The sequence below is a fragment of the Orcinus orca genome, chromosome 12 (assembly GCF_937001465.1).
Source record: "Orcinus orca chromosome 12, mOrcOrc1.1, whole genome shotgun sequence".
NCBI lineage: Eukaryota > Metazoa > Chordata > Mammalia > Artiodactyla > Delphinidae > Orcinus > Orcinus orca.
The window spans coordinates 27,942,175-27,954,936 of NC_064570.1; the positions used below are offsets into that span (position 1 = coordinate 27,942,175).

At 32.4% G+C, this 12,762-nt stretch overlaps 1 protein-coding gene across 6 annotated transcripts in view; it reads left to right on the forward strand.

Annotated features, from left to right (window-relative positions):
- Positions 1–12,762, forward strand: part of HBS1L (HBS1 like translational GTPase) — an 81,986-nt gene that overhangs the window by 14,092 nt on the left and 55,132 nt on the right. For 2 of the 6 annotated variants that reach the window (XM_049695166.1, XM_049695167.1), the window contains exons 4-5: positions 1,044–1,238; positions 2,446–2,664. In XM_049695166.1, coding sequence (XP_049551123.1) covers positions 1,044–1,238; positions 2,446–2,664 — 414 coding nt within the window. The other 4 variants (XM_004263796.3, XM_033406747.2, XM_033406780.2 and 1 more) reach the window with 3 other exon arrangements.

Sequence of the window (12,762 nt, forward strand, 5' to 3'; positions counted from 1 at the left end):
TATCTAAGTCATAGAGTTACCGTGAGGATTACAAAGGATATATATACATATGTGTATATGTATAGTGCATATATATGTATTAATATTTTGAAAATTGTCAACTGCTATACAAATATAAATTAATATATTCATGCATTTTTATTTGGTGGCCCCTAGGTACCAGGTACTATTTTAGGATCTAGGGATATAAAGCCTTTGCTGTCGTGGAATTTACGTCATTATTGAATGTTATTAGTAATTACTTTTTATAGTAACATAGTCATCAGAAAATAAAAATCCTTAAATATTTTAGACATCCAGATTTAAATTTTTGTGTTTAAAATGAATGTCCAGGGACTTCCCTGGCAGTCCAGTGGCTGGAAATCCATGCTTCCACTGTAGGGGGTGCGGGTTTGATCCCTGGTTGGGGAACTAAGATCCCACATGCTGTGCGATGTGGCCAAAAAAAAAAAAGAAAAGAAAAGAAATGTCCATCCTTTCCTTAACCTATTGGATTTCCTAATATTTATGGCATTTTTATGCCAAGTTATCTTGCCCATTTTTAAAGCATTGTTAAGGATGATTTTAGTCGGCTGAGTAGAAACTGAAGTTAGCCTAAAATAGAATGTACTTAATAATAGTTAAGGTAGTAATGCAAGAAATTTAAGAAATGTACTTAGTGATTAACTGGGTTCACTAACTCGTTAGAAATATTTTCATAGTTAACCCTCCCTTTCTACACACGTAAAAACTCATCAGTATAGACCTCATCATCCTCTTTGACTGAAATAGATTTTAGTGTATACAATTTACGCTTTTTTCAAGGATTAGTCAGTATTACTTTGGAGACATTTATTGTAGTGATTTCTTAATTATTGAAATTGTTCCTCTGATAAGGGAAGCTAGGTATATTGTGGATAAAAATATAATCACTGTAATTTTTGCCAAGGGAAAATGAGTTGAACATCCTACTATAGTTTCAAATCCTTTTTTCAGTTTTGAAGATTGAGGGTTCTTTCATGACACCACGTAGTATAGATTTTAATTATTGTTGTCTGTTCTAGCTCGTCTTTTTTCATGCCTTGATCACATGAGAGAGGTACTTGGAGATGCTGTGCCAGATGACATACTGATTGAAGCAGTTCTGAAGAACAAGTTTGATGTGCAGAAGGCTTTGTCAGTGGTTCTGGAGCAAGATAAAATGCAGAATTTGAAGGTCAAGAGTGAGGGAGCAATATCTACAGGAAAGATAGCAAAAGGTATGCTTTTACTTGTTCTCTTTTAGTTTTACAGTTAATGCTTTGAAAGAGGCTTTGATTTGATTGAGCTGTTAAGAAAAATGGGCAGAAAATTTTGCATGTTATAATAATTCTTAATTATTATCAATTGATTTTCCAGTTTGTGAATTTTTAAGCTCAATGGCTGCATTCCCTTCACTCTGTTAAAGCTTGTTTTTTAATTTCCCTGCTTGTTCTTGTAACTAACAGAATATAAGGGAAATAAAATTAGATAACAGCAAGACAGAACACTTTTTGCTTTTAATTATTGGGTTTTTTTTTAACTTTAATGGGTCAGGAGATAGAAATTAATAGCCAGACAATGTCAAAAAAATCCCTTTATGGTTATAACATTTTATGAATATAATTTAGTTTTATTTAAATATCCTAAGTATTATAATTCTACTACTCTTTCATTTCATAGCCAGATCTTTAATTTTAAATTTTAGTATTTGGGGTTAAATTTAGAACTTAGTCCACAAGAGAAGGGAACCAATTATATTAATTGGTATGATGCCTGTCAGTAGGAGCATGGTGATTTGTTAACTGGGTTGATATTTCTCATAACCTAAAGACTAGATTTTTGCCATAGCGAAATTGTATACAGTCTGTTACTATGAAATAAGGGTCATTTTTATGTAAATTAAGATTTTTTTATTTTGGTGGGGGGTGGGATGCACTTTTAACTGACCAGTAATATGAGAATGAGTCTGTAATGTGTCATCTATATTAATAGTTTATCCCAGATCACAGTAGAAATTATAGGGTATTATTTGTTTGCATGTTTTTAATACATTAAAAATACAGAAGATGAACCTAGTTCTTTCCATTGGTTTTTTAAACGTTTTGAATTTGAGACAATCCTGACTATAGTTTAAGTATCTTAAAACCTCACATTTATAAAACTTGTGAAAATTAGAACATTGACTAACTTGGTAATTACCTTTGTATATATCAGTGAACAAAGTATGAAGGTCACTTAAGATGGTTAAAGGAAGGTAAAATCCTTTTTTTTTTAGAATGTTCGCTTTTTATTAAATAATGATCAAGTGTCACTTTATTCATGCCATAATCAAAAGAAACATTTAGTAATTAAATGCCTCATTTCATGTTTCCTTTTGGTTGCTGTGACTGTCTTCTGCATATGTGAACCTATTCATCTGAAAATTAATGGCTCTTGTAAGGTAAGGAGTCTTATTATCTTCCTCTGAAGTTTCAGCTGATAATGTTCAAAGCTCTTGTCCTCAATCTGCAAACCATTTGGACTGCAGTAGCAAACCCTTTGATTTTTCTGGCCCAGTAGCGAAATATGGATTATATCATAATTCTTCGGTTGTACCAAGTCTCTATTTACTCCGTAAAAAAAAGAAACTTGACAGACGTAAAAGTGAAAAGAAACTAGAATCATGTAAGTTAACAAAAGAGCTGTCGCTAGCTGACCTAATTGATGATATGCCAAGAGATTCTTGTAAAAGTCAGCCATCAGTCAGATTATCATCCACAGATAGTCTGGAGAGTCTACTTTCAAAGCGTCTAGATGCTGATTTGTTAAGACCTCATGCATCTGAATGTATTTCCAAAGATGATTCTGCGTTCAAAGGAATACCAGATTTAAAATCCTTGATGATAAAGAGCACAGCACCTAATAACTCTTTATTTATTCACAATAATTCAGTACCTGATTTGCAAAACATTCCAGTACAAAACAGTTTAGGAAGTTTAAATAATCCTTTGCTCTTAACTAGCTCATTGGAAAATATGGCTGTTGGTAATTTAAATGCTAGTAAAATGACTGAAGTTGGAAGTGTTTCTTCAGTTGAACAAAGCACCAAGAATTGCATATTAAAAAATGACAACTTGCAGTTTTTCCAATGTGAAAGTCCATCCTTAGCTGAACTGTTTCAGGAGCACAAAGAGAACAATCCGAGCCAATGCTTTACTTTATCTGATCTTTGTAACCAACCATCTGCCAGTTTCACAGATCTAAGTTTGGGATCCTTTCCCTTGTCACAACTAGCAAATCGGTATCAGTCTTCAACTGGAATATCAGAATTAACAGGATCTCTGTCATCTTTGGCGTTTTGTAAAGCTTCTCCAACAAGAGACGTTGAGAATTTGTCACTTTCTGATTTGATTGCAGAAACAATTGATATAGATAGCTCTCAGATTAAGAAAGATTCCTGTATGCTCAGTTTATGTGAAATGAGGTCACCTGGAATAGATTCTAATATCGATCTTAGTGTCCTCATAAAAGCCCCAGATTTTGTTCCAAAACGTGTAGTAGACCAATCAGTTGCTCCAATAGCAGGAACTAAAGTTCTAAGTTCAAAATTAGGGAAAAGTTCCAATTCTTCTGATGATAATAAGAAAAACAGTAAAGGCTCTCTGACTAGGAAACCACCTTTTTCTGTCTCTTGGACCAAGGCCCTTGCTGCCAGACCTTCAGCTTTTGCTGCAACACTGTGTCTTCGTTACCCATTGAAAAGCTGCAAGCGACGCACCCTTAACCTCTATAAGACTTTTCTGTATAGTAGACAAGTTCAAGACGTAAAGGACAAAGAGATAAGTCCTCTTATAGCAATAACACCATTTGACTTCAAATCAGCATCTCCTGATGACACTGTGAAAGCTAATCAAAAGAAAGCTTTTACTAGAGAATAGTAACAAAAGGAAAACTTAATAACTGTTGTAGAGCTTTTTCTTTTAAAGTCTTTATAGGATTACTTTATATTATGGGATTTAAGTTGTGATTTTTGTATTAAAATTGTCTTAAGTCAGTTGATAACTTCAGTTGATATGTACTTTTGCACTGAACTATTTTTTTTTACTCTGTCTTCTTTTAGTGATAATTGGCTTTAAGTTGATAGCCTACAATGGGTGTATGTTTACAAAGTGCTTATGGAAACTTGATATTGTGAAATCAAACCGCAGCTATTTTTGTTTAAAGCATTCAGCTTTATAAGTTTTTACGATGAGACATTTTCTTTTATAAAATAATTTTGTGCTTTGTTCTTAAATGAAAATGCCACCACTTGGGATTATTACGGTTTAGTGATGAAGATTTTTCTTATGATATGTGGCATAGCATAGCTGAGACCGTATTATATTTTAAAATATTAGTGAAATCATTCCCAGTTTCATTATTTTTCTGCAGGTGAGTACTAAAACTTTTCTATTAGAAAATCTTAAAATTTCTGACTTTTAATAATAGTGTGGAGGTTGTTGAAGTACATTTTTCATGATAATGAAATGAAAATCCTTTTAAGGGACCATGTACATATTAAAGATGGATTAATACATAAATTATTTTTATACATTTTCAAAACCATTTGTGCTAAATGAACACTTTAAAATAAATATATATAAAGTCTTTTCAAGTATGGTTGCATGTTCTTGAATAGATAATCTTATCAGATTTCCTTCACTTTTTTTACTATAAGTAATGAAATGTGGAGTTTTCCTCTTTGCTACTGACAGCTTTATGTGCTATAATGACAAAGTTTCAACAGTGGCAGGCCAAATAAGAGCTTTTCTAGTCAGTAGAACAAGTACGTAATTCATCCCTTAAAGCAGTCGTCCTCAACTAGCAGTCAGAATCACTGGGGGAGTTTTTTTCAAAACACAGGTACTGTGGTTTCACTCCAGCTATGGTGAAATCAATCTCTGAGGGATGACACTTGGGAATGTGTATTTTCAAAATTGTCCCCAATTGATTCTGATGAGTTACTTCTACTTGAGAACCGCTGCCTTAAAGAAATCAGTAGAATGAAAGAAATTACTAATGCTAAGGATAACATTGGCCAACTTGAATTTTTAATTTGTATTTTCCAGTAATTAGGAATACCAAGGAATATTGCTAATTAGGAATTTAGGGTCTTTTGCCTAAGAAGATGCTGTTTTTATATTATTAGTTATTTCTTGCAGGAAAAAATATATAAAATGTTATTTCTTAATGAGAATAAAATAGCTATATTTTCCCAGTAAAGAAATATTTTTCTCTCACAACTACTTTACTATGCATTTGATAATTTTTTTTGTTGTTTCTTGTTTATTTTCAGAATGACATTCCAATCTTTTTCGTTGTGTATGATGTTTTTATATCCAGTGTTTTGGTGGGAAAGCTTAAGCCAGCCTATGTCTTCATTGTTCTTGACCACTTTCTTGTGATGTCTTCAGTTTTTGTTTTTAATTGCAGATTTCAGTATGTATCATTACTGATGCTTAGATAATATAAATCACAAGTTATATTTTATGCTTGATTTTAAAGTTTGAATTACTCCAACTGCTGATTTTGTTTTTCTAGTCTTGAACCTTAATCAAACATTTTAGTAATTTTGAACTATTAGTCTATGACTCATCAACTAGGTTTATATAGTGTAGGCAGTCTCCAGTTTAGAAGTGAATTGTATTCTAAGTGTTTGTTTGGAACTGACAATAATTCCCGATAGATTAAATGCTACACAAGTGGTCCCTTTACTTATGAATCCACAAATACTTGTTTAATCCATATTGAAGTTGAATAGTGTTACTGTTATATTACCTTCTTTTATAACAAACTAATTTTCAAGTGGAAATACACTTTTTAAACCATATAGCAGATCTTGTAGAGTGAACTAGATCTCCTTTTGTTGGCTGATCAGAATTGTAACTACTATTTATGAGATTAATTTTTTTAGGGGAAAAAGTTTCTGTATTACAGGGTGATAGGGAAGGTAACAATTTTTAAATGTCTCCCTATTTCCGTTTTCACGGCTACTGGTCTGTCAGGCATGTATCTGACATGCTCTTGTCCTGTTGACTGAGATCTCTGAGATTCAGAGACTGGAACCAAGAAGACCCACTGTCCCTTCTACCCTTGGCCATTGGCCCTAGGTAGACAAGTGCCTGCTTGTTCACGGATACATTGCTAGTGACAGCAGTTGTTTGCACTAAGTGCATATTCTGCACCAGCTGCTGTTTATTGACTGACTGCTGTCTTGGTAGCTCAGGTATGCTAAGTTTTTTGGTTTATTTTCCAGTTCAAATACCAGTTTTGAAGTGCAAAGCCATTTTTATTTGCATTATGATCAAGTGCATTGATAGTTTAGGAATAGAAATAATGTAATTATCTTCTAAATTATATAAAATACAAAAGACTTAAAATGCCCATTTTTCCTCTTCACTTTTTTTGGTTTTTAAAAGAGCTGGTGTTCATAGATGTTTTCCCCTCTTGCATTCTAAAGTCTTTAGTTGACTTTTTTGGTTATGGTTCTTACCATTAATTGCCAAGAACCAGGGTTTCACTTCTGTACAGAATATTTTGCTTAACTTTTCTTTCTTAATTGTTATATCTTTTTCCTATTTCCTAGTTACTGAACTGGTATTCTAGCGTCTTTTCCTCCCTTTAGCTTTGAATCTTTCTTTCTTAAACTTTTCTTTCACCTTTTTTTCTCATGTAAATACTAATAACCATTTCCAGTGTGTTATATTTAACTTCTAGTAGTCAGTGGGAGGTCATAGAACTAATTGTCATACCAAGGATAAAACTAGTCCAGTGCTTTTCTATATGTGGACCATTGCAAATAAACAAGTACACAGTTTATATATTGAGGAAGAACTATGTATCAGGTTTCTGTTTTGTGTTCACACAAGTGTATATTTACTTGTAAAATCAGTTTTGTAATAACCTAGAAATTATTTTCTATTACTTTTATAAACAAAGGTAATGCTGACTAGACGGGAGGATTCATATGAATTTCTTTAGTAGTTTTCTTTTATAATTATATAAGGCTCAGTGTATGCAGTTGTATATTGTAATTTTAATTTCTAGGGTGTAAAAGACTTGTTACATTTTGAAAGTATATATACATTTTTATAAAAGTACATTGAAATAAATTATAATTCAGAGGTTTTCTAAAATCAGGTGTGAAAACATCACAATTTATCCATTAGGATTTTTTATGTAGGCTTGATATTTCAGAGTGGTATTTTAATAATTCATGATGAAGGTTTCTGTAAACAAATTGGAAAACAAGCTACGTGGTTGTGAAGACTTTCTTTGAAGATATTTGTCATTTAGAATTCTTGTTTTCCAAAAGGTAGAATTTTATGTTTTTACTTTTTAGGACTCACATAGAAACATTATTAAAGTATAGAATATGGTGACATGGGTAATATTGCAAAGATGGCAGTGGAAAGTAAAAGAATCGATAAAACTACACATTTCTGATGTTGACATGCCTGGTTTATATGACTTAAAGGAAAGTGTCATTTTAGTTATAGGACATGTCCTGAGATGAACAAAGATCTGATTCTCAAATGGGAGGGGAAAATGGGTTCTTAAACACATAATTATATTTGTTACAGTGTGTGTAGCATGCATGACATTACACTCTCCAGAGCTGACATCTTTGTCTTCCTGATCCAAGCTGCCACCTCCTCCTCTGCTTGCTGTCTTTATAAGCAATATCACCGTCTTCCAGTTGCTTAAGCCAGAAACCTAGTTAGCATCATCCTTGATTTCTCTCCCTCATTTACTTCTTATAGCTGATTACCAGTCCTATTATTTCTGCTTTACAAATAAGTAAATATATGTGTGTAGATATATAGTTGATTGTTGTTATTTGTGGTAGTTATGTTTTATAAATTCATAAATTAGTGAACGAAATATGGGAACATTGACTTGGTGAATACTGAACCATTGCTCCTACAAGAAACACAGGGTTAGGTTCCTGTGATCCTCTGGTCACAACATTTTTGTCAGCCAATCAATACATAACCTTGTTTTATGTATGTTTAAAGACACTTTATTTAATATATATTATTTATATATTATTGATTAATTGACATTGAACTCACAGCCAGTAGCACTATAACTTAATGCCTAAACAAAGTGTTATCTAACATGAATCTTTTATTTGTGAGGCATATTGCAGCTGCCTTGTGCTTAGGAACACTAAACAGTGCTTCAGACTACTCTTGGGGACCATTTTAAACAGCAAAATTACCAACTAACAGCTCAGTGTGAAAAATGTGGCAATAAAGAGGCCATGAAAAGGGCACTTGCTTATAGTATGAGAGCTGAAACAAGAAGGCAGAATGTCACCTTGTTTGACCTCAGCTGGGAACGTGCCTATTGGGCTACTCAAATTTTGTCCTGCTCTGCACTTGTCCACAAGAGACTACAAAATTGTCAAAGTAATGATTTTTAGTGAGTAGTTGAATTCATGAATATGGAATCCTAAAATGAGGATTGATTGTACATTTTTTGACCCACTACTCTGTGGTCTTACTGCTACTTTTTCTCTTAAAGGCTATTAGCTTTGCAGAATTACTAAAATATTAAACTGGCTTCTTTACTTCTCAGTTAATTTTCTCCAAAACAATTTCTGCAATACAGCCAGAGTAACTTTTGTAAAATGTAGCTCTAATTTTCTGTTCCCCTATATAAACCCTTTATTTTATAAGACCTTTTATCAACTGGTTTCACTTTGTGTAACCCACTACCCAAATCCACCCAAGAACACCTACCTGAGTTTCCTCTGCTTCTATAGTACTTTGCCCTTCCCCCTCCATTTCTCCACCTGGCAATTAGCTCTTGAGGTTGTAGTTTATATTCACTTTACTCCTAATCCTGAGATAGGGGAACCTTCATATGTACCCATAATTCACTGTATTCCTTTTTATTACCACCCCATATAAAATCATAACACCCCCATACATATAGTTCGTTTCCTTTGTAACCCTGCTTTATTGTTCCTCACAACCCTTACATCATCTGACATTGCGTGTGTGTACACAGTTTTTAATCTGTCTTCCTACTGCTCCCCAGTCTCCCCCCACCCTCCCACGCAATTTCTATGAATGTAGGGTTTTTATGTGTTTATTGCTGTATTCCCAGCTTAGAATACGTCTGGCACATAAATGTCGGAAAGGATTTTTAAAGTAAAAAGTCCCACTCTTAAATACTGTCCCACATCTTGTTCCCTAGAGGAAGCTGTAAAACCTGAAAAGAAAATTTCTTTTATATTCTTCTAGAAACTATTTGCATGTTACACATATCAAATGTATATATGTCATTACACAAATGGGAAGATATTAAACACTTCAGTGTCTATATCACTTAGCAAAGTATATTGCAGATCTTTCCTTACCAGTGTATAGAGATCAATCTCACTCTTTTTAAAAGCTGTGTAGAATTCCATAATATGTTTGTACATTAAACAGCCCCTGTTGATAAACATTTTAACTTGCTATCACTAAATGATCCCAAAATGAACATCCTATGTTTCTAGAAATTGAATTTCTATGCCAATGAGTATATACTTCAAAATTTTTGATAAATACTGCCTAATTGTTGTTAATAGCGGCTGTGCTAATTTCCTTCCCACAAGTTCACGAGTGTTTTTGTTCAGATTCTCACAGATAGGATTATTACTCTTTTTGGTGTTTTTTTCCTGATAATTGGAAAATATTTTTTTCATTTATTTATATGTCTTTAATGAGTGAGGCTGGCTGCTTTCTCACATATTTAAATCTATTTGTATTTCTCCTCCTTAGAACTACCTATTCCTAATCCTCACCCATTTGTCTGCTAGCTGTCTTTCATAATGACTTATATATGTGTGTGTGTGTATTTAATATATTCAATTTTTATATTTAAATTCTTAGAAAATCCTTTTGTTATATGCATGGCATATACTTTTTCTTACTTTCAGTTTGTCATCTTTTAAATCATTATTTATAAGACAAATTGTTGACTTTATTATATTCAAATTTACTAATCTTTTATGGGCTTTTGTTTGAAAGTTCTACTTTACTACAAGATAATTTTAAAAAATTATTTCTTATATGTTTGACAGTTTCTCTCTGTTTTTTAATTTATTTTTTTAAACATTTGAGTGTTTAGTCTAGCTGCTATTAGGGGATAAGGTAGAAATAGAGTTTTTCTGCCAACATCTTTTCTTTTTTGATGGCTGGATTTGTCACAGTTACCTTTTGTTGTGTTACACATCCTTTTTCTTTTTTAACCTGCTTAGAAATGCCATCTTTGAAATATGCTAAATTCTTCTCTCTCCATCTGTCTTGTCTGTTTTGGGACTCTGTACTATTCCATTTCTTTGTCTTGTTCTATGCCAGTATCAGCTTTTTAATTACTGTAGCTTTTTATTACTATTAGTTTTTAAATATTTTATAGGCTGTCCTATTTTTTTTCTCCTTTTTCATAGTTTTCTTGAATTACCTTACGTGGCTCTTTTTCCCACATGAGCTTTAGAAACAACTTATCAAATTACTGAAAAAAATCTAGTTCTAATTTTTATTGGGATGTTTAATGTTATCAAAAGATTTTTGGAGAAAAAAATAAACCATTTTCATAGATGTAAAAGGCTTTAGCATTACACTAATAGACAGTAAACATTACATTATTTAAATAGGTTTTCTAGTATTGGTCAACACTGGAACATTCCTAATTGGTCATGGTGGTTTATTCTTTTAATGGGATGGATTTTATTTGAAAATATTTTATTTAAAATTGTTCTATCCATAAAATTAATTTACAGTTGTGTGTGTGTGTGTGTGTGTGTGTGTGTGTGTTGTCAGGTTTTGGTTTCTCGTGGTTTTATAGAGAGCTTAGAAAGTTTTCCTGTATCCTATAATAATTTGAAGAGCATTAAAATTATTTGTTTTATGATAGGAATTATCTTTCTCAGTATTCTAAGCTTAGTTTGGGAAGCTTTAGTTTTCTGAGAAAGCTGTCCATTTCATCCAGGTTGACAAATGTATTTGTTTAGCATTGTAACAAACATTGTCTTACTATTATTTTAGATTCTTCTATACTGTGGTTAAATCTCCATTCTTATTTTAAATATTGTTTTCTTTCCTCTACTTTCCCCCTCTGCCTGCTCTTTTTCCTCTTGAGTTTTACCTTGTAATTTAATTTTCTTCCCCAAAGATGGGCTCCTAAATTGGTAATTAGTTCTGCTGTTTTTAATTCATTAGTTTGTGAGTTTATGACCTAATCTCTTCTATTTTTAATATTCTACCTTTCTGAGTAGAACATTTAATTTAAATACATTAAAGTTTTTTACCATAAAAATTAATATTAATTTTTGAAATTTCAAACACAGATAATAATATAACAAACACTCATGAACCCACCCACCATTTAGTTTCAACAGAAGGTAACATTTGCCACACATACTTCTGATCTCTCTCTCTGTTCTAAGAAATAAATTGTTAGATTAGAATCCAAGTTCTACCCTTTCCTTGTTCCTCCCCACTCCCTTGAAGTTGATATGCGTGTTTCTATTTTCTCTTGCTTAACTTTTGTCTCTGTAGTTATTGTTTTTCTTATGAATACTGTGTTTGCTGTAGCATATGGGTTCTTTTAGAGTTACTGTTATTTTCTGGATAATCCACAATTTAATTTTGATTTCCTTTTTAAGCCAAGAACCTAATTATTCTTTTATTTTTTAAAATTTTTATTGGGGTATCACTGTTTTGGAATGTTGTGTTTCTACTGTACAGCGAAGCAGAGTTCCCTGTGCTATACAGCAGGTTCTCATTAGTTATCTATTTTATACATATTAGTGTATATATGTCAATCCCAATCTCCCAATTCATCCCACCACCCCTTCCCCTGCCCCCGCTTTCCCCCCTGGTGTCCATACGTTTGTTCTCTACATCTGTGTCTCTATTTCTGCCTTGCAAACTGGTTCATCTGTACCATTTTTCTAGGTTCCACATATATGTGTTAATATACGACATTTGTTTTTCTCTTTCTGACTTACTTCACTCTGTATGATAGAGTGAAGTAAGTCCATCCACGTCTCTACAAGTGACCCAGTTTCGTTCCTTTTTATGGCTGAGTAATATTCCATTGTATATATGTACCACATCTTTATGCATTCGTCTGTTGATGGACATTTAGGTTGCTTATTACTGTATTTGCTGTAGCATATGGGTTCTTTTAGAGTTAACTATTATTTTCTGGATAATCCAGAATTTAATTTTGATCTTCTTTTTAAGCCAAGAATCTTTTTTGTTTTTTTAAATCCCAGGTTGTGGTGGGATTTTTGTTTGCTATTTTTGTTATGATTACTGGTTTCATTGTACTGTTATCAGAGAATGTGGTCTGTACCTTTTACTCTTTGAAGTTTATTGAGTTTTTCTTTGTGGTCCAATGTAGTTTTATAATGATTTCATAGACCTCTGTCAAGTATACGAATTCTGTTTTAAGAAACCAAGATATGATATATTTCTGTTACTTTTCAAATTTTTGTAGAGTTCAGTATTCTTACTTAAATTCTATTTCCTTGATTGGCTATAGGCAGAGAGGTAAGTTAAAATATATTTTATTGCATAAGCATTTCACCCTATACATTTTGATAGAAGATACCTGATTTTTCCGTGGATTTGAAATTTTCATTAATATAAAGTTCCTGGTTTGCTTGTTTTATGCCTTTTGCCTTAAATTCAGTTTGTTTAACATTAATATCATGTTTGCTGCTTTCTCTAAGTTTTATTT